This window comes from Trematomus bernacchii, unplaced genomic scaffold, assembly GCF_902827165.1.
Source record: "Trematomus bernacchii unplaced genomic scaffold, fTreBer1.1, whole genome shotgun sequence".
Lineage (NCBI taxonomy): Eukaryota > Metazoa > Chordata > Actinopteri > Perciformes > Nototheniidae > Trematomus > Trematomus bernacchii.
In genome coordinates this window covers 2192983-2213481 of record NW_022987685.1, presented here as the reverse complement: position 1 = coordinate 2213481, position 20499 = coordinate 2192983, and the positions used below count along the sequence as shown (strand labels likewise).

General features: G+C 41.6%; 1 protein-coding gene across 4 annotated transcripts in view; it reads left to right on the top strand.

Moving 5' to 3' along the window:
* LOC117487849 (serine/threonine-protein phosphatase 2B catalytic subunit alpha isoform) overlaps positions 1 to 20499 on the top strand; it is an 84854-nt gene that overhangs the window by 44655 nt on the left and 19700 nt on the right. For all 4 annotated transcript variants that reach the window (XM_034136573.1, XM_034136571.1, XM_034136570.1 and 1 more), the window contains exons 2-8: positions 261 to 461; positions 10297 to 10421; positions 10936 to 11047; positions 11442 to 11587; positions 12521 to 12660; positions 16404 to 16481; positions 17645 to 17739. In XM_034136573.1, the coding sequence (XP_033992464.1) occupies positions 10332 to 10421; positions 10936 to 11047; positions 11442 to 11587; positions 12521 to 12660; positions 16404 to 16481; positions 17645 to 17739 (661 nt within the window). In that variant the 5' untranslated portion in view covers positions 261 to 461; positions 10297 to 10331. The remainder of the gene's footprint in view (positions 1 to 260; positions 462 to 10296; positions 10422 to 10935; positions 11048 to 11441; positions 11588 to 12520; positions 12661 to 16403; positions 16482 to 17644; positions 17740 to 20499) is intronic.

Genomic DNA, 20499 nt, shown 5'->3' with positions numbered 1-20499 from the left:
CTGTTATCAATATTAAATATGGTCTCACAGATCATAGCAGCAATCCTGTAAATTGTCTCAGAGGGGTGGCTGGCAGCAGGGGAGTGAACAGTTATTCCCCCCCCTACCTGCTAATCAGACAGCTTAAATGCCTTTTGCTCATTGATGTGGAGTTAACTGTGTATCCTCCTAAGCATGTCGTGAATGAAACCATTTATAAGCCAGTAAATATGTGTTGAAAGCAGCCTTAATCACCCTTATTTTTTTTTTAACCCTTGCAGCTGTCCCGTTCCCCCCCAGTCACCGGCTGACGGCTAAAGAGGTGTTTGACAGCGATGGGAAGCCCAAAGTGGACGTGCTGAAAGCGCACCTAACCAAGGAGGGCCGCGTGGAGGAGGCGGTGGCCCTAAGGCTCATAGGGGAGGGGGCCACCATCCTGCGCGCAGAGAAGAACTTGCTGGACATCGAGGCCCCTGTGACAGGTCAGTACATTAAGTTATTTTAATTTATCACCAAAGAACAGCACTTTTTCAGGTTCAATTTAATATTTTCTTTAATGTGTAGTACATTATAATATACAATTACCCTTTATTAAACCAACGAGACTTTTTACATGCTCCGTATATTCAATTCAGCAATGTTATACATCCTTCTATCTAAACCTTCCTCATCTCTTATCATTCATCATTGACATTTTTATTTTCCCTTGTTCTGAATTGGTTTCTTGGCTTTCTTCAATGAAAGAAATATTCAAAATTGTTCTCTAAAAATGATGTTTTTCTACAGGTAATTGTGCCTACTGTTTTTTTTAAATATATTTGACTGTATTTTTAGTAAAAGACAGATAGTTTTCATTATTGTTCACTATAATAATCCAGGTTCGTATGGTAGATTGCTATCATTCATTATTTTATTTCTGTTTCCACCTCAGCACTTGGAACCTCGCTCCAAGGTCTTTTTTTTATTCAAAAAGTAAAACATTTGGGACCGTTTACCAGATCTGAAGATTAAATGAACAAAATTGATTAGCGATGATGATCTGCTTTTAGTGTTTGCATTCAGACATGGTAGAAGAAGCAAATGAGAAAGACAACCAAATAGGAATGGTCCGTTCATGGGTCCGAATCATGATGAAATTGCATTATATAATATCCTAAAATAACTTGTGCAGCCCAAACTCTTTTAATGCTAACTTGCAGAGACGTGTGTATGTGTTTGATTTTAAACACACCCTCTGGGTTTATTTTACAGAGGACTGCATGGTTACATCATATAAACTTCATTTTCTTATTTAAGTGAGTCATTGTGCCTGGAGGTTACACGTGGAGCATGTTGTGGCTAGACACAATTATGTTATTTTTGGCAACACACAGCTTAAGTTGATCCAATTTGCCAAAACCAACTAGCTTGAGTGACACTCGCTCAGTTGGCTGCTTCATGCATTCAAAAACAGTTTGACAGGCTATTAAATACTTAGCTTTGATGCTAACCCTGGGAAAAGGTAATATGACTACATTAATTTTTTTATTTCCCCAATTAACTATTACAAAATGAACCTTTGCTGTCATGTGTTTGTGGCTACTTTATTCTTCACAACATTTATTTATTTTTCATTTGGATTTTTTACAGTTGAGCATCTTCTTCATGTGGTCCTCGCTGAAGGAGCATACTGTCAGTAATAGCAGGCTCGTTCATGCATATGCACAGATCCAGTGCATCTATTGTTGTCTTTCTTCCTGGTCAACTGGCCGGTTCCTTCATTAGACTTTCTGATGAGGCTTCTTTGATGTCGTCGCAATCAGGAGCACAGACCTACTCAAAGGATCTATGGCAACCCATCGTTTCCTAGTACGAGATCATTCTCCAAATCCAGTCTGGAGAGGCCTCTGCTCACATCTGGCAGACCTCGTGCATACTTAAATTCATAAATGCACGACCCTTTTCAGACAAAAGTCTTGGTCTATTTACTGAGGCCATTATGATAATAGAATATGTTGTCTGGTTGTTGAAGAGAGTGAAGCCTAACAAAAGACAACACTCATGAGCCCTATCTGCTGCCTCTGACTTCACGTTTGCAGGTGCATATGCAAGTAACTAAGAACAATGCTATTGTGCTTAACCAGATTTCAAATCTTTTTGAGTGATTCATGCGCATGACAAAGTACCACAAATCCGTGGGTTGAAAGGAAATTCGGCACTCGTAGCTGCACATCAGTGTGTATTCAAGAAAATTGATTACTAACTCAAAATGAATGGTATTGATCTTTCAGTTTAAAGTAAACACCACTTAATAAGTTCATTTGCATGGCTATTTATACAAATTAAACGCATATGCGCGAAAAGGAAAAGCTCTGATCTGTTTTAGAGCCTGCCTATGCTGGAGCAAATCCTGTGTTTATTATATAAGATACACATACTGTACAGTTTTAATATATCAGTTTGTATGATGTTAAACTAGGGAGTTAATCGGACGGGTAAATATATCACGTTTTCCTGCCTTAAGCCTAAACAGAATGGTTTCTTGTGTAAACATGCTCCAACGCTGACCTTCAGCTGTGGTCAGATTTCGTTTTTTCAAATTCTGAGATGCTCTGTTACTTGATTTCATATTTCAGAACAGCTCAAACGATGCTTTCAGGCATTAAACCTCCATCCTTTGTTGTGTTACATAGAAACAGTGTTCTGTGGAGCTGTGTGTTTGTGTGTGTGTGCACTGAAGCGCTTCTTTCCCTCCCACTCAACACCCCTGTCTCAACCCCTCTCCCACTCAGTGTCCTCTTCAGCGAGGATTTCTCTGCTGCGTGTGCACGTGATCCTGCTGTGTTTCCCTCTCGTGCACGCGGACACCACTCTCTATAAACATTTCTTTGTTTCTCTCCGTCCTCTTCCCTCCATGTTTTACCTCTGCGTCATGCTCGGGGTCTGCTTCTTTCTCTCCCCACGTTAGCACACCTGCTATTCCGACATGACACATGGTCAGCGAATTAGTAAGTAAATATTTATCATGGATGCAAAGCACCATGTCATGTCGGCTGTCTCTCTCCCTCTCTCCGCTTCTCACATTCACATAGTCACTTCCTGGTTTGGCCAGATGGCAGGTGGGGGGTTTTTCGCGGAGGGAGGGGGGGTGTGTGTGTGTGTGTGTGTGACGAAGCTGGGCTTAGGCCACTGAGTACAAGCTGCTACCATGGCCTTCACACACCCATCCATAAAGCTCCTACAGCCACATCGCCAAGCAACAGCGAGCTTTCACTCCGTTCATCACCTGTTAGCAGTGCGGCCGCTCGACCCTGTTTGTCGAAGTGCTTTTTTTTTCGCGAGATATTGAGGTGACCTGTAGAATCTGAAATGCTTTCAACCTTAGCTGTTTACATTTCATCATATTAGATATTTCTTTTCTAATGTATTCTTGTTGAGGAAATGTTAAGACCTCGATATGGAATGTCTTGTGTACACTTTAAAAAGGTTGATAAGACCTTGATAACAATGGCAATTTTATCACTACATTGGACCTTTCAAATAGGTCGTTATGCAACAGCCTTTCAATGAGAAATATTCTAAGTTGGATTTTACAGCTAGGTGGATAAAAGCTTATTGCAGATATAGCGTTGTCGGTCAAATGTCTCCTTGGAGAATGTACCATAGTAAAAGTATTTTCACAACTGTCGAACAATGATCAATATCTACTTCATAGATCCAATATCGGTTGGGCTAATGTATATATTTCAACCATGGTTTATTTAGTTTCCCCTCCTCATGCCTCTAATAATAACAAAGAAATCCAGAGCTCATAGACATACACTACACAAGCTATTACAAAGGGGTGCTTCACTATAAAGGTTTAGGAAATCAGTGGTTTACGCCAACACAGTCAAAGTTGGTCGAGCTCTTACTCTCAATCAGACATTGTCACTTATTGTTGCTGCTGTAGGGAAGATGGCAGCTTGTTAAACATCAAATCCAGTTTTGATGTTCATAACAGATTGCACGCCCCACCTCTGCCTTTGCATAAACGCACGCTTTGCAGGATGTAAGCTCTCGAAAGAGTGCCATCATAATTGTTATCACGCGGTCTCAATCAAAACATGATCTGGCACCGTCTGCATCGCCGTGGATTTCTCTCGCTCAATGAGCCGGCCTTTGGAGTGGCCTGTGTAGGTTCTGAAGCCAGGTTGTGTAATGCCCACCGCCCACTCACTAGCTGCTGCCCGCTGATATGCTGCTACTCAGGGAGATCACTTTAGCGCACAGGCAGGAGATGGCCAGAACGAGTTGTTTCTCACTCCAGATAATGTACTCCCACCTGCTCTTCTTATGTGGGCTCTGCTCTCGTTTTTGTATGTTGTGTGACAAGAGGGAGGGAGGAAAAGCGTGTCTGTAGGTGTACTGGAGCACAGCGATGGATGATTGTGTGTTTACTGTGATAGAGCAGAGCGAAAGGAGTGTGGCGTAGTAGCATTTCAGTTTTTCATCAACCAGCATTGTGCACGCACAGATTATGCGACTACATTCCCTGTAACTGTTTTCTGTCAACTGTATCTGGTGTTCTCGGTCCGTGATTAAACCCCTCGGTGTCACCCCGCCGTTTTATTCACCAGCAAGTGACAGCTTTCCAAAAGGTCAGCTGGAGGAGCGAGCACTCCTCCTCCGCACTGTGTGCTGGACGTGTGCTTCAGGTACTCCCTCCTGCAGACAAAACATTCAAATATTGGTAATCTTCCTGCACTAAATCCTCACAGTAATAGAGTGGTGCAGTGATGCGTCCTAAAACCCGGAAGTAAGCTGCGCATGGGTTCCCTCGACAAAAAAGCAATGGGATTTCTCCATAGGATTTTGGAAAAGAGCTCGAAATAAGGTCTGTGGAAAACGAACCTGTTAGATAAATGCACGTTTTGTTCAGCCGGATAATATCCACATGTCTACCCTACTTTTATAATTTTATAATCATAAATCTAATCACCAGAAGCAAAATGCTAACGTTATGCTATAAACAAACTACAGCAGGGTCGCTGCTTCAACTTCACGCCAACTTAAGATCGATATTCAAAAATACAGATTCAAAATTGAACAAGTTGAAGCGTTTGTTTGAACAGTTTGCAGGAGGCAGGTACTTGCTTTCAAGCAGAACAGGGCAAACAAACTTAGCGGGAGTGTTTACGTGTTCGATGTAATGACGTACAACGTCCTCGACAACTTCTGTAGTCCTATTCAGCCACTTGTTAACAACCATCGTTTTTCAGAAACGTAAACTCTTCAAAAATCACCAGTGGGATCCCTGCTGATGTATTTAATGTCGTAGAACAAAACGTGATCCGTCTCTTAAATTTGTGTCAACCACAGACCTTATTTCCAGCTATTTTCTAAAATACTATGGAGAAATCCCGTTGACTCTGAGACGAGGGAACCGGTAGTGGTAAAATGCTAACTCACTTCCGGGTTTTAGGACGCGTCACTGCACCACTCTATTGCTCTCTTGGTGGTCATCCCTTCAGACAGTATCGGAGCACAGTACAATGTGAGGGGTGTTAAGGACAATTACCTCCCAGAGAAAGATGCCTGTTGCTTCCATCTGTGTGTTTATTGTTGCCATAGGTGATGCTCGTAGAGGTCTTTTATCAGGTCAGCAGCAGCTTAGATGTGTTTTTTCCCTCAGTGCTTTGACACCAATTACTTCAAATGGAACACACAAGGTTGCATCAAAGGGTGAAGTGTTGACATGAGGTGGTACATATCGTGCTGTTAAACAAATAAGACAGTCTCCACTTCTTAAAGGCTAACAAGAACAAAACTGTTAAATAACCACCAACAATACTGTCCATCAGTTTTTGACAGGAGCAGGTGGAGTTTGCTTTCTTTCTGTTGCACAGCATCTGCCATTGTTGAAGGGATTTGATGAATCGTCTCCATAGCGATAACCAGTCTTCGCATCGCACACCAGATGTGCTTTGTTGTTTTTTTTACACATTTTTTAATACCAAGGGTATTGCATATCCCTACAGTATATCTCTGAATTTAGGAGGCAATGTGTAATAATGTTACTGGTACCTTGAAATAAACATATTGTCAGTTTATTTTTGAAATTTGTTGAAGAGCATAACGAACACTGGCTGCTGGTTGGAGAATAAGAATGGAGGAGATAAGAATTTGGCAACTTTTGTATTTATTATAAGTTGGTGTTGCAATAAAAGGTGATAAAGTGATAAAAATAGCATCTTGACTGAGTTATACATTAACCCTAAACATGAAGCCTTAATGGTGGCTAGGATACAGGAAAGTCAGGATATTACAAAAAATATCCCCATTTTATTTGTATTTATAAAGCAAAAAGCTCTCTTGCTTTAATTGCAGTTTGTTTTTATACTCATACCTTTTAGTTTGAATAAGCTTTAAAGGTCGATGCAGGTTTTAATTTCCTTCAGAGTGTCAGACAAAGACATGGTTCAGCCCAATTAAAGCCTCATTTCAAAGTTACTTTACAGGCTTTTACTTCAACCTTTATAAACCAGGTATTTGAAGCATAGAGTAAATGAACCCTAGCAAATTATTTGAATATGTGTATAGTACATACAGTTAATGAGCTACATTATCAAAACACTAGCTACAATGTAAGTTATCTTTATTTAAACATTGTTTGATATGGCCATATCTGTTCCAATAAACCCATTTTCAAGAAATCTTACAACCAATCTAAAATAAACCGTTTGTACTGCAGTAGTATTGGCCAGATTGCAAAAGGACATCTTTCGAATTGGACATAAAAAAACCTCTCTTTTTGAAGTTGGTCCCGACTGTGGATTCAAAAGTTACACAGTGTGGGTTTAATAAAAGACAAATGGTGAAGCGGAGGTTTACGATGCAATCAAGGAGAGCTGATTCTCAGCGCTGCCTCGCGAGGCTCGTAACTCGAGATAATTGCTCTCCAACGTTGTCCTCCAGCTCCCACTAATTGGGTATTTCTCTGAAAGACTTTTTCACAGGCTCCTATTGTAGTTCTTCCTGCTAGATACAGTTCACAAAGCAACACAAAGCTTTGGGAAAAGAGCTCTGTGTCCTTTTTTAAATTAGATTTCAATCTATTTGCCATGTTTTTAATTACGTAATTAGCCGTTTGCTTGAAGAATAGGTGAGTTGACATCAAACGTGGATGCTTATCATCGCTGCCTCTATCGTGACGTTGGTTTGATGTCGCTGATTGGTGTTGTTTATTACAGCTGTCGGGTGAAGAAGGTGACTTTTCAAACTTGTTTACCGAACTGGAACCGCTGTAAGTGGCTTATCGAGTTAGTCTTAATTGCTGTTTTGATCACACTGACTGCATAGATTTAGTTCTTCAAATGTCTTGCCATATGTTGCTACAATACCAGTGGATAGTGTCAGGGAATAATTCTGTATACATGTTTACCTTTTGCCCTCTGACGCCGATGCCCAACCTTGAGCAGCAGTTATCTCCCTTAAGGAGGGGCTGCCCTAGCATATTGTTGTTGTTGCCAGTTTATGACCGAGCAGCTCTCTGTCAGAGATAGTTATTGTTGTGGGACACCTGGAACACATCCTTCTCGGGGTGTAGATGACCCCGAGCCATAAGCGACAACAAATGTGATTTAGTGTCCTCAGCTGTTTAGTCTATCTATTGAAGAATGTTGATTATTACACTGTGAACTAGTTAAAACCTCGAACTACAGAAGAGTTCTTCAGAATTGATTGTGGCATCTCAACCGTGTGGTCACCTCGTGGCCCGTGACATGTCTGTGTGAATTCTCCGGCCGAAGCTCCAAATAAACCGTCAGTGTTTGCCATCAAAGCTCCAGCTCTCCTCGTGTCTCTCTCTGAGTCCTGTCTCCATTGCTTCAGAAGTCCCACAGATAGGACATGGCGAACTGTATTATCGACCACATAAGCATTTCATCACGGAAAAACAGTCAAGGCTTGAAACCGTCCTTTAACAAAGCATTAAAAGCATGGCAATAGTAGGTGGAAAAAGAACATGGAGAGCACAAGAATAAACTTTTCCAAAAGGTTCAACTCACTAGTTCTTCACTGCGTAATGACTGTTTCTTTTCATTTTAATATGTCATCTGTATTCATGTGTGAAATAGCGTCGGGTCAAGTTTCTGTAAGATTGAACTTGAAGAATTAACCAATATTTGCTCCCATTTCCTGGAAGAAATACCTGTGTATATAATACCCGTTTGTTTATTGATTTTAAGCAGCATAGAAATACAGCAGAACAAACAAAATCATAGAAAAACATTTGCTGTGAGTTCGCTCAGCATTTATGATTTTAGTTGCAAGCAATACCGGCGATTTTGAATGTGTGCCTGTGTACTGACACTGAAACAAAGACACCTTCTGCAAAGATCATTACAGCTGCCACATATTTATGGTGATAGAACTGGATCCTCTTTTCAGCTCGCAGCTTACACACCAGCTGTTTTAGTTCAATATTGTTCGGGTTGAGCTTTCAGGCACTGCCTCGCATTTCCCAAACAAAAGCTCATGCTGAATGACGGCGCACCGTATGTCACAGGTCCATAATAACCAGAGAGCACATGAGCCTGAATACGTGCAGCCATCACACAGCAAGGTGTGCATGCATCTCCCAATTCAGAAATGACTGGTACCTGTTTCAATTTGAACAGTGAAATAAAGATTACCTTTTGCTGATCCGTTAAAGCGCTGCACGTTTTAAACCTTCATTTACAAATTCATTTAAAAAAAAATCTTGGTGGTATTATTTCAAAAGGATCTGTACCAAACAATGATGTTTTATTAAGTATGTAGAATACCGTTTTTATGCTATACTCTGCAGCTCCACAACATTTTTTTCCTTTAACAAATATTGCACTTACTATAATTTGAATTCTGCACTTGTCCATATTGCGTTTTGAATAACATTTCAATTATTTGTACAACCCTAATCCGTCACCACATGAAATAGTAAATTGAATACCTTTCATTATAATGCTAATTTGAAATTATATATCTTTACAATTCTGCATTTATAATCCCATTTCAATTATTACATAATGGATCCAACAATGAGGAGATTTGTCTCTCATAAATAAAAGCTTCAGGTGTATCCGACCTCTTGAACCAACCTTTAGAGTGTCGACAAAATTGACCCCAGGCCTTTAAATCAGGCGACCTCCGTGAACCCTGTCAGTCTGTGGAGGCTAAGCAGCAAATCTCTGCTCCCCTCGTGCCCCCCCAGAGAGCACCGGAGCACAGGGTCACATCGTCCAGGTAGAGTGATTTGCGCTTCCCGATTTCTTACGCGGACGGGTTTATCCCTGAACACTCCCCCCGGCGCTCTTTAACAGCTGCTGCAGCGCTGTTAGTATCTGCACAGGAGGGACATGACACCAGCAATATCGTGGATTTAACTTCCTGGGGAGTAACAGACCGTCAGTGCTGTTAGAAAAAACGTGAAAGTGTTCTCGGCAATTATCTGTTTATTGCTGTGACAAGCAGATTTGTAATCACGGTTAACCAGTGAGAGATGGAAGGCTTTCCAGTTTCTTTCAGCCATTGAAGTTTTAGTGTATTTGGCAATGATAGGTGTTACAGTTGAAACACCTCAAGGTTATAAAAAGGCTGAAAGAGGATGTTGTGGAAAAGCGAGGTATGAAAATGCACACTTGAGCCAGTTCTTGTTCTTTTCATTTTGAAGTTAAGAGGGTGGACTAAAATATCTTTCTGAAGAGATTTAAGGCAAGAAATGGCCATGCAGGAACAAAAGCTGGATTCATACTTGCAGCTTATTGCATATTATATCATATTAAAGTGAATAAAGTCCACAAAAGCATAAATACCTGGGACTGTTATTTGCAATAATGTTCCCATCTTTCTTTGAATGGAATAGATTCAGACTAAATGCCCCATTTCAGTGAAAATTGAGTAAATAAATGCTTCTGTTATTTGTCCTTTCTTGTCCAAACCAGCATTGTTTTTCATGTTGTATTCGGGTCTGTTCTTTGCATAATGTCCTGCAGTAAGCGTGGGCTGTGGAGCTGTCAGGGAACAGTGGTCCGTCTAAAACGCTGCCCTTTTTCAGTCTCAAATGAGCAGTTTATATAAATAATATTCACATTGTTTAAAGAAATAACCTGATTTAAAATGAAGTGAACTACCAGATATCGTGAATAGTCTTTTCAGCATACTTCACAATGGTTTCTATGTTGCAGAATTCCAGGTTTACTGGGATGTCATGCATTTTTATCTTTTAACATCTGACAGGAAAATATGGAAATAGCCTCTCTCAGCTTTCATGTGTTTTAAAAATAGTTATCCTGATGTGCTTTCTGTTTCCTATCCCAGTGTGCGGAGACATCCATGGGCAGTTCTTTGACCTGATGAAGCTGTTTGAAGTGGGAGGATCACCAGCATCCACGCGCTACCTTTTCCTGGGGGACTATGTTGACAGAGGGTATTTCAGTATTGAAGTGAGTATTTGTTTCTGTCCTCACGAGGGCCTAATCATCTGTGACACACTGTGTTTATTAATAGCTTACTCTGAGCAGAGATCAAATCAGGCTGCACATATTGCAAGTGGTAAGGGGCTTTTGTAATAACTTCAAATGGATCTGCATGGATAGCAAATGTCACGGTGTATCTGAGGGTTATATAGACAGGGATTTTTAATATAAAGAATAATACGTATATTTAATCCGTGACTGCAGGTTGGAATTGACTTCGATATGCATTTGCAGCCGTCTCATCGCCTGAAACTATACTTTTATTAATAAAAGATATTGTAATGGAGTGTGCCTGTCCTCTGATGATTCGTCTGAAGCATTGTCATCTCTTGCAGAAAGCCACAAAATGTCCCGCATGAATGTTTCATTATAAGCAGAATCTCTTGTACTCTGTGAAATTGACTTGACTTTATGCTTCATGTTTCCGGTGTTATTCAAGGATGACGAGCTAACCGATCCTCTTTGTGCTTCTCTGTTTCAGTGTGTGCTGTACTTGTGGGCCTTAAAGATCCTTTACCCCAAAACACTGTTTTTGCTGCGTGGGAATCATGAATGTAGACATTTAACAGAGTATTTCACATTTAAGCAGGAATGTAAGTAATGCTTTGGCACTTTTCTTACCCTTTTGATCTAAATTGAGTGCAAGCGAGGGAAGTGGAAGCGAGTTATTCTTTATTATGCATCCAGTTCAGCCTTCAACCTCAGACGCTCTCTTAATAAAAGCGCCCTCTGCGGGATTCACTCAGACTCCTGCCCTTTTCGATATTTACACGTCAGAACTATTTCTGTTGGACTCAGATGGAGAAAGGGAAAAAAAACACAAAAGAGCTGTGAAATTGTGCCGTTTTTTTGTAAATGTTCGGGAAGTTTTCTGGCACTTTGGGGAGCCTTTCCGTCCCAGTCTAGCACACTGCCCCGATGTATGAGAACGGCGTTGTTTAACTTGGCATGCTCTCCTCTCCCTGCCCTGTTTCCCCCCCATGACAGGTAGAATTAAGTATTCAGAGCGGATATATGACGCATGTATGGACGCCTTCGACTGCCTTCCCCTGGCTGCACTTATGAACCAGCAGTTCCTGTGTGTACACGGAGGGCTGTCTCCAGAAATCACAAATCTTGACGACATCAGGAAAGTATGTGTCTGATTCGAGACCATTTAATCTTTCATTTCATTACACTGCAGGTTTTGTGTGTTATTATAATGAAAGTATCTGTTAAAGGAATACTTTGCCCACAAAATGATAATTTCATTATTAATTTCTCACACAAAATTACCTTTAGTTCTAGTCAAATATGTTATTTTGTTTATTTTGATTTATATTCAGGGTAAAACATGTTTGTATTTTAAACAAAGTACATGCATGGGCAAACTAAGTCGCTAAATAAAATGTAAAAAAAAACAAATTTTTCTTGTTTGCTTCCACCATGGATAAAGAACCAGTAAATGTAGATTAATTCATTTTAATTCCCCATGGAGGCATGTGAGAAAATAAAGTTTTCTTCAACAACTCTAGGTAACATGAGGTGATTAACTGATATGTTATACTTTGTGGGTGAAGCACCCCCTTAATGGCTTTTTAAATACTATTGAAACTTCCTGTCTGCCTCATATATTTTCTGCATTCGTTAAAAGTTAATGAAGGAAAAAACTGTGTTAGATTTAGCATAATGTGCCGTGAAAATAACAATCCTAGTTGCAGTGTACGAAGTGATTCCCCCAGATGTGTCTCAGGACGTGGACACGAGGGAATGTCTGCTCCTCACTCTGATTAAAAAAATGTTCAAGAGTCCGATCCTGCTCTCTATCTAATTCAATCATTCCAAATGGGTTTTGTGGCTGCAATCAGAGGGCATGCATAATAGAATTTGCTCTATTGAAGTGTCCATCACGGTGCCTGTCCAGTAATCCACTGGCTTTTGTTCAAGAAAGAGCTATCCTCATCTGAAAGCAAAGTCATTTACATGATGTTAACAAAAAAAAGCCTTCTAGGTACTGAGTTTGCACACTCCACGTGTCATTTTCCAGTGAAAGAGGCTGACAGGAGTCCTGACTTCTTCTTCCACAGCTAGACAGATTCAAAGAGCCCCCGGCATACGGACCGATGTGCGATCTGCTGTGGTCCGACCCCCTGGAGGACTTTGGGAACGAGAAGAGCCAAGAGCATTTCACACACAACACAGTGCGAGGCTGCTCCTACTTCTACAGGCGAGTACTCTGTCTTCTACAATTAGAGAGTTTTTATCACATTTCTGTGTTCTTGATTTTCTTCGGAAGAATTCACAAAGGATTCCAGCCAACAGCCGGATAGATAACAGATTTTATTTATGCTGTATTGTATCAAAAAACAGCTGCAATCTTCTATCTTTATGACTCCAACATGTCGTTCTATATTGGGCACTGGAATTCAAAACATAATATTAGTATATGAAAGAGTACCGAAACTCTTCTTCTCGTTACTTTGGCTATCTGTGGAAACCTCATTGCTGCAGACATTTTCAATACAACTAATTATTTAAAAGACTGAAAATGTGAGCATGAAGACAAGAACGTAAGGCGATAAAGTACTTTAGTAATCATAAACCAGACTGGAAAATAAAGCCATCATCTTGTCAAAGAGTTGATAAATCAAGAAACCTTGCTGCCAAATTTCCATCTATTTTCTTACCCCTGCAATTCTTCAACCGTGAGATGTTAGAACACAGAGTGCGTTAGAGAAGTCCTGAAGTCTCCTCCTCATACTGACTCTTCTGTTTATGTAACCCACATTACCTTCAATTGAGCTGAGTAACTGAACAAACAGAGGGAATGCTGGGAGCAGGCTGCTCACACTGTCACAAAATGTAATGAACTGGCACATTACCACGAGGCACAGTCCTCTCTCAATGTGCTCGGCGCTCCCTCCGCTCATTACGGCCCAAACAGTTCTCCCTTCACCTCGAGCAGGCCGGCAGAGCACTCAGAACATTTCCTGAAGCTCCTCCGCATTATCCTTTTCAATAACAGGTGTTTCATAACCTTTAATAGTATTTTAATGTCCACACTTAGGAAATCTGCTCCCAATTCTGCTGTGGATCTTTTTGGTGAAACGTCATACTGCAGATCCACAATAGGCTCTTTATTTTGTATCACTCTCCCGAAGAGAAATGTTATGCAATGTGGCCTTTTTACCTCAAACGACTGATTAGTCTGTTTTGTGTTTTACCTTCTGCCATGTTTTGCTCCAAATTCCTCTGCAGTCTTGTTTTCATCAGTGTCCCTCACTCCATCTGCCCCGGGGCATGGTCACTAATTGGCATCACACTGGCATTCAGGATTTACGAGCGTGTTCAAGCCAGACTGAGAGAGAGCCATTCCTCAACCCCCCCTCCCCAAAAAGCATCAGCCTCTTTGTTGCTTCTGTCTTGCAGCAACCAATAATTTCCCCCTGCACCGTAGGCACGCTCGTAACTCTTTTACAAACGCAACTCAGGCATGAAATTGCACATGTTTCGAATGTGGTTGCTTTTATTTTAGCCTCCACTCAGCAGCACACATGAATCAGCCTCAAGTGATTTTCCCTGCATCTTTTTTCATTATGCAAGCTATCGATATTCAACCAAAATTAAAAGCTTACATTTGAAGGGAACACAAATAGTGCTACTTTGATTAAGTGACTTCTTGCACAACTGCTCATGTTGTCCAAGAAGCGAATGAACATCTGCGCCCTGTTGTCGGACAGATGGAAGACGCTCTAAACTCAGAAAAGCAAACTAGGCCAAAATGTATCTTGTCTGCCGAATGGCTCCATATGGCATGTCTCTACATCTGCTGCAGGAAATCAAGTGAGAAATAAAACATTTATTCCTTATTTCTTCTCCCGCCCGAAAACTCATTGTATTTTTAATTCCCTCTCGACAAGCGCTCCCTCCTTTCCTCATCGTTCCCAGCAGATGTTTGTTGTGAGTGCATGTGTTCTCATGTCTACATGATCCAACATTGGTAATGAACCTTTCCATTTCAGTTTCCCATAATGGTTTTCACACTTAGAACAATCTACCTCTGCAGCAAAGCATGGTATTTGACTATGTATACAAAAGCAGGCCAGTCAAATTAAGGGTCATTTGCTTATATAAGTCTTTATTACAGGCGTGCCCCGAAGGACTTTACATTAGGTGCAATAAAGCTCCCTTAATAGTTCACTCTGTCGATCTAACCTCATCTAGCATCATGAAACCTCAGTGTTTATTGTGTAGATTTTAGAGACAGAATAATGTCTAAAAAGCAATTTAAATCGCTGGTTTTATTGCAGAAGAAAACAAATCCCCCGGTTCTTCCCCTGAGAGGTCGGAAGCCAAAATGTATAAGTTTGCTTTTGATTGCTGCATGTGGGAGTTGCTCATTGTTGCGCTCTGATTTAGCAGGGGGCGCCGAGCTAGGATTACAGAACTTAATACAAAATCATAACTCTTTTTGAACAAACACAATATTCTGCTTGATTGTCTGTTTCTTCATTTACATATGAAAAATGCAAGAAAGATACAATGTATAGGAAAGAAAGAGAGCCTGGAATCTCTCCAAGGGCTTGAAAAGTGGCCATTAAGGCAGCATATTCAAGGAAATAGCTACAATAATGCAATAACAAAATTCTGCGTGTGTCCGTCAATCAAAATGCATCCATTATACACCAATCTGTTGCACAAATGATATTGCTAAAACAGTCTCACACATCGAGGAAACAAAAAACATCAGGAAAAATAAACTTCATAATAAGTGCAAGTATACACAAACATCATCAGTAACAGATTAGGGGCATACACTCATGGGATATAGTTTCAGTTAAGAAGGAAATGAACACAAATATGACCAAAACAAAAGAAGCGATAACCATAATAGCCATAATAGCATTAGTTGCACCCATGATAAATAGTCAGTCTATAAGGAAATAGTTGGTTGGTCAGAAGAAGTGATTTGAGAGCTCTTTTAAACTGCTATGAAGAGGAGTAAATGATGAGAATTCAATCTTTCAGAACCCTTGGTAAAATGACACATTGTAATGGAGGTCCCCGAGAATGTAATCTCTATTTCTGTCAAAGCTACACGGTGACTTTTATTTTATTCAGCTAGAAATCGTGAGATGAAAACGAGTGTTAGCCCCCATTATTGTCGCGAAAGAAATCCTCCCACACTCACCAAGTGTTGCAGATGTAATGCAAAGGTGTCAGTCATTCATTTTGAGCTGTCAATCACTCCGTTCATTACACAGCATCCCACGATCCAAAAACCCTGGACCCACTGAGGTTTTAATCATGTTTGTTCCCAGAAACTCCAAAAGAAGTATTGTGGTAATGCCGATTTAGTCGTGACTTGTCTTCGGATCAGGAGATGTTACATAATAAATGCCCTTGAATTTGACGAAACCTCTGAAACCATATTGCAGTTTGATATTTGAAGTCTCTCTGCTCGCAGACTGAAAAGATCAGCATGAGTATAAAATGTGCTTTAACACTCCCCAGTGATCGCCTTATTACTTGAAGAAACAGTCTGCTCAGGATGATGTGTCACTCTTGTCATTTTTTGAGTTTTATTCTCAAATAAAATCCGAGAAGCATCACACCTACTCCTCTTTCAGTATGAAGGCTTGGTTAAAAGCATATTATTGAAGTTATGAGTCACCGTAGCTTTGCTGGCAACATCTTTTAAGATCTGTTTTAAATTTCAAGTTTAAAATTGATACAAAGCCTTCACTAAGCCTTCACTAAGAGCCAGGCGTTCAAGGTAACTGCCACAGATGGTTTTAGAATACATTTAGCCTGAACCATGTGTTGGATATCTACTGTGTCTCTGAACACAATCCATAAAACCTATGACTTATCTAGTTATTTCTATTGATGTTTCTTCTTGATCTTGCTGGGATTTCTCTTGATGCATGAGTAAACCTAAATGTTTCTCCCTTTTTTTTTATTCTACAGCTACCCTGCAGTCTGTGACTTTCTACAACACAATAACTTATTATCCGTCATCCGGGCCCATGAAGCGCAGGATGCTGGGTGAGTTTTTATTCTGTCTGCTCCCATCACACCGTCAGTGAGTCAGAACAGGGTATTAAGCCAGAAGCTTCCCCGGTGCGCTGTGTGTTTGCTCGCACCTGTCTGGAGAGCCGCTTCACTGCAGTGTGAACTTTGAGAGAAGTCGACTTGATCCAAGAAATTAAAATGTATCCAGCATTAGGGGTTAGTCAGCCATATGTGATATGAAGAGAATGATTCATGCAAACCTTTTTAGTGAGTAAGGTTTAAAAAGTTTGATTGTGAAGTTATAGCCAGTTTTTAAAGAGGACATATGGGAATGTTCAAAAAGCTCTTTATTTGTCTCAGACTGCCTGTTTTGCAGCACCTCTTTTCACCCTCTGTCTGAAACCAGAGCCCTGTCTGCTCTGATTGGTTAGTTGGGGCGGCTCTGTTGAGATTGGTCGACAACGACGAGATGCCTATCACATACGATGTTTGAGCACTAGCCAATAGAAGTGTGAATGTTACATAGTGATTTCATTATGTTACACTCGTGCAAAACAATGAAGGCGTTTCGTTTCTCCCTCTGGATTTACATGCACAAAAACCTATATAACACACTATAGGAAATGGAAAAAAGCATAATAGGGCCCCTTTAATATGAACTTGGGACATTATCTGGAGGATCAGGTCTAGATATGTTCATGATTGCAGTGCATATGTAAAACCTTTTTACTATCTAAGCGAGGTTGTTTACAGTTGCCCTCCCAGAGCACTGGTCACATGGGACATGGTCTCAGGTGAGATTGCTGCCCCCAGACAGTTTAGCCAACTAGGTTTTCTCTGCATCTTTTCTAAAATCCTTATAAATAGAAGGAAGGTGTGGTGCAGCAAACAAATCATCCAAGTCTGGACAGTTTACCTAAAGGCTCTGACCCATTCCAAATTCACAGCAGGGTATATTTGGACACAGCAGGGCCCTTCAGAGTTTGAATGCTGAGTTTAAGCACATGTTTAACCTGTAACTCAGAGATTTACTCTCCTGAGGCGATGCCCAGCTGCCCCCCCCCCTGGCTGATGCATCAAGAAAAACACACAACACAATGACATATTTGCTAATCATATCCCGAGGGTTGAGCACCAATGGGAATCCAGGAGTAAATGTTTAATGTTTACTAATACTCACCTCTCCTCTTTACCAGATATCGCATGTACAGAAAGAGTCAGACCACTGGCTTCCCGTCCCTTATCACCATCTTCTCCGCACCCAACTACCTAGATGTCTACAACAACAAAGGTAAGGAGAAGGAGTCTATCAATCTTTTAGTGGTTCATAACATGAATACCACAGTGTCACATCAACACGTTGCCTCAGGCTACCATTCACACACAGGTAGCTCCTGGTTGGAGAATGCTGTTTGAGTGTGAAGAGAAAGATTGTTAAATTCTGCAGTGTTTACAGCTGTTGGGCAACCATAACCTCATTTCCATTGTACACAACATTTGGGTCACAGTATTGTACTTGTTCAGTGGTACATCTCGACACTGCTGCAGTGACTTTGGTCAGGTCACTGCAGTGATGGAGCTGGGCAGAATGAAATGGCCCGGTGCCGGTTGACTTGGCTCCTGGTGGCGTCCTGCGCTGTGCTTCGGTGCCCACGCAGCAAGATAGGCTTGCCTTTGTGCTGTGAGTCAGCACTTTCCCCCGGAGAACAGACAGTATATGCTTTGGCTGTGGGGGCATGTTTTGGATGGAGGCGGTGGTGGGCAAACCACAGGAAATGGAAATGGGAGGGAAAGAGTGATGGTGATGGTGCACGCTGTGTTGCAATTGCTCTTGTGATAAAACGCTGTAACGGAGCTTTATACTGCAGTGCTGCTGTGAGTGCAGTGTGTTACCGTTCTGTTTACTGCTGGCCCATTTGCAGGTGTGTTTCTTGAGCTGAGATTAGGTTGCATTAGTTTACTCTTTCCCCTGCGTGCATGCTTCCCTGTACAATAAGGAGAGTCAAGAAACAGCGTGGCAGTTTGCCTGTCTGGAATCTGATGTATTATTAGGACCCCATTTGTTCCATGCCAACTAATCTTCCGAGGGCCCACAGTCAACACAAAACAAACAAACAAACAAAGTGATGTCAAGCGCTTTTTTTTACTTTTGGCAGCCAATTGCCTGGCAAATGATTTGCACCTCTCGAGCTCAATATGGAACAGTCGGAGTATCTGAAATGATTTGGCCTGCACACTGTTGCTGCAACTGGCTGACCTTCACTTGCCTCCCAGAGCAAGAGTGGTTATCAGAAAGAAAAAGATTACTCTGTGTTTGTTTTCAGAACTGACTTCATTTACGCACACCGATACGTCTTACCTGGCACGACTACATGTTCTTTATTCGTCCCATCCTTCACTGTCTGTCTGAAAACGAGACTCACTTTTCTCTTGTCAGAAAGCAGCAAGATCTTTGGCTAAACAGACAAGCTGAGAAAAATACCAACTCCAAAGCAAATAAACATCCCTCTTGCCAAAGTATTTTATGTTAAATCCCCTAAAACTTCAACAAGTTGTGGTTATGTAATTACTCGGTTCCCAATTCACTTTATCAATCATCCGTTTGATGTATTTTCCACCCAGAGTTGCACAATTCCCTGGAACAGGCACTGCTATCAGTCCTGTTGATGCTCTTCTAATCAGTCATGTGGGTGGGGTTCACTGGTGGAAGCAGAGCTCTGTAATGAATTGGTCTGCTCTTAGCTTCATGCCGGGGCCGGGAGCCCACTGAGCATGTCCCGTGATTGATGGCCAATCGAGTTGCAACATAAATCTTAAAGAGGAGGGAGGAGGCATCAGCAGGGTCCCATCAATATAGCGCTGGGAGTTGGCCAGATTAACCAATGAGACCTGAGGGGGGGTGTCAGAGTGGAGGAGGCGCAGGATATGTACGAGGCACCACAGACAGGCAGGGAAGAACTCCCCCTGGCAGGCGTAAATTGAACTTGTCGCTGAGTCAGGATGATCAACACATGACTGATGCTCAGGGCTATATAAAGAGAAAGGGTTACCAAATATCCCTCCTTTCTTATCAAACTGTTGGATTTGCATTAAGGGTCAGGGGCTGACCGGCTGTCCGTCACAGCTGCACCCCCGCTCACTGCCCCTCCTGAGCCGTTAAATGAAAACACAGCGGCAGTGATTTAGCCGTTTTTACTGTTCAAGTCCTGAAGTGACTGCAGTGTGGAGAGAAGGATGGAGAGGGGCGGGGGGGGGGGCGGTGGAGCTGGCCGTCGCACACTTTGGAGATTGCTTGCAGTTTTGTATTAATGGAATGTTTTCTGCTGCATCATTACCATCTGGACACAAAAAGCCAACAACTGAATCCTAATGGTTATAGTGCTTACAGTGGACAGGATAAAAGCTGAAATACAGGGCTGCTAATGTTTTTATTACAACCCACAGACAATAAAGGATTGGTTGGGTTAGATCCATCTCACACCTGTTAACCCTTTCTAGGCCTGTCCGGATCAGAAGGAGCCGCTTATCATGTAGTGAGAATAGCTGGTCCACCTTAAGGAACAGTCAACTTGAGTTAGCTTCAGGTGGAGTTGTCGCTAGCTTCAGGGCTAACCTTTTACCTTTAATCAGCAGGTTGGGGCATTTTAAAAGAAGAGAAATGTGCTGCTGCAAAGACAAGGGGTCCAGACATCACTGGACCTTTTGTCTCTTTCCTGCCTGTGGTCATGTGTTGATCTGTAGGTAGTCGAGATAATCAGGGTGTTTTGATGAGAAAGGAAATGGAGTGGTACGATTGGCTCCTGGCCCCGCCACTGGAATAAATATCAGGATGTGAGAGCGGGCCGCGATGACGCCAGCGCAGCGGGGAATTCAGTTTTCCCTCTTGTCACGAGTGCCAGCCAGAAGAGTGTCCCATACTGCAGATGCCTTTCCATCTGTTATCACCGGGCTTCCCTTCAGTTTCCTGTAAACAAGGTTCAGTTACCAAACTTTTCAGGCTGCTTCAAATAAGAGAAATATTGTTGTTTCGTACCAACTGGGATTCAAACCC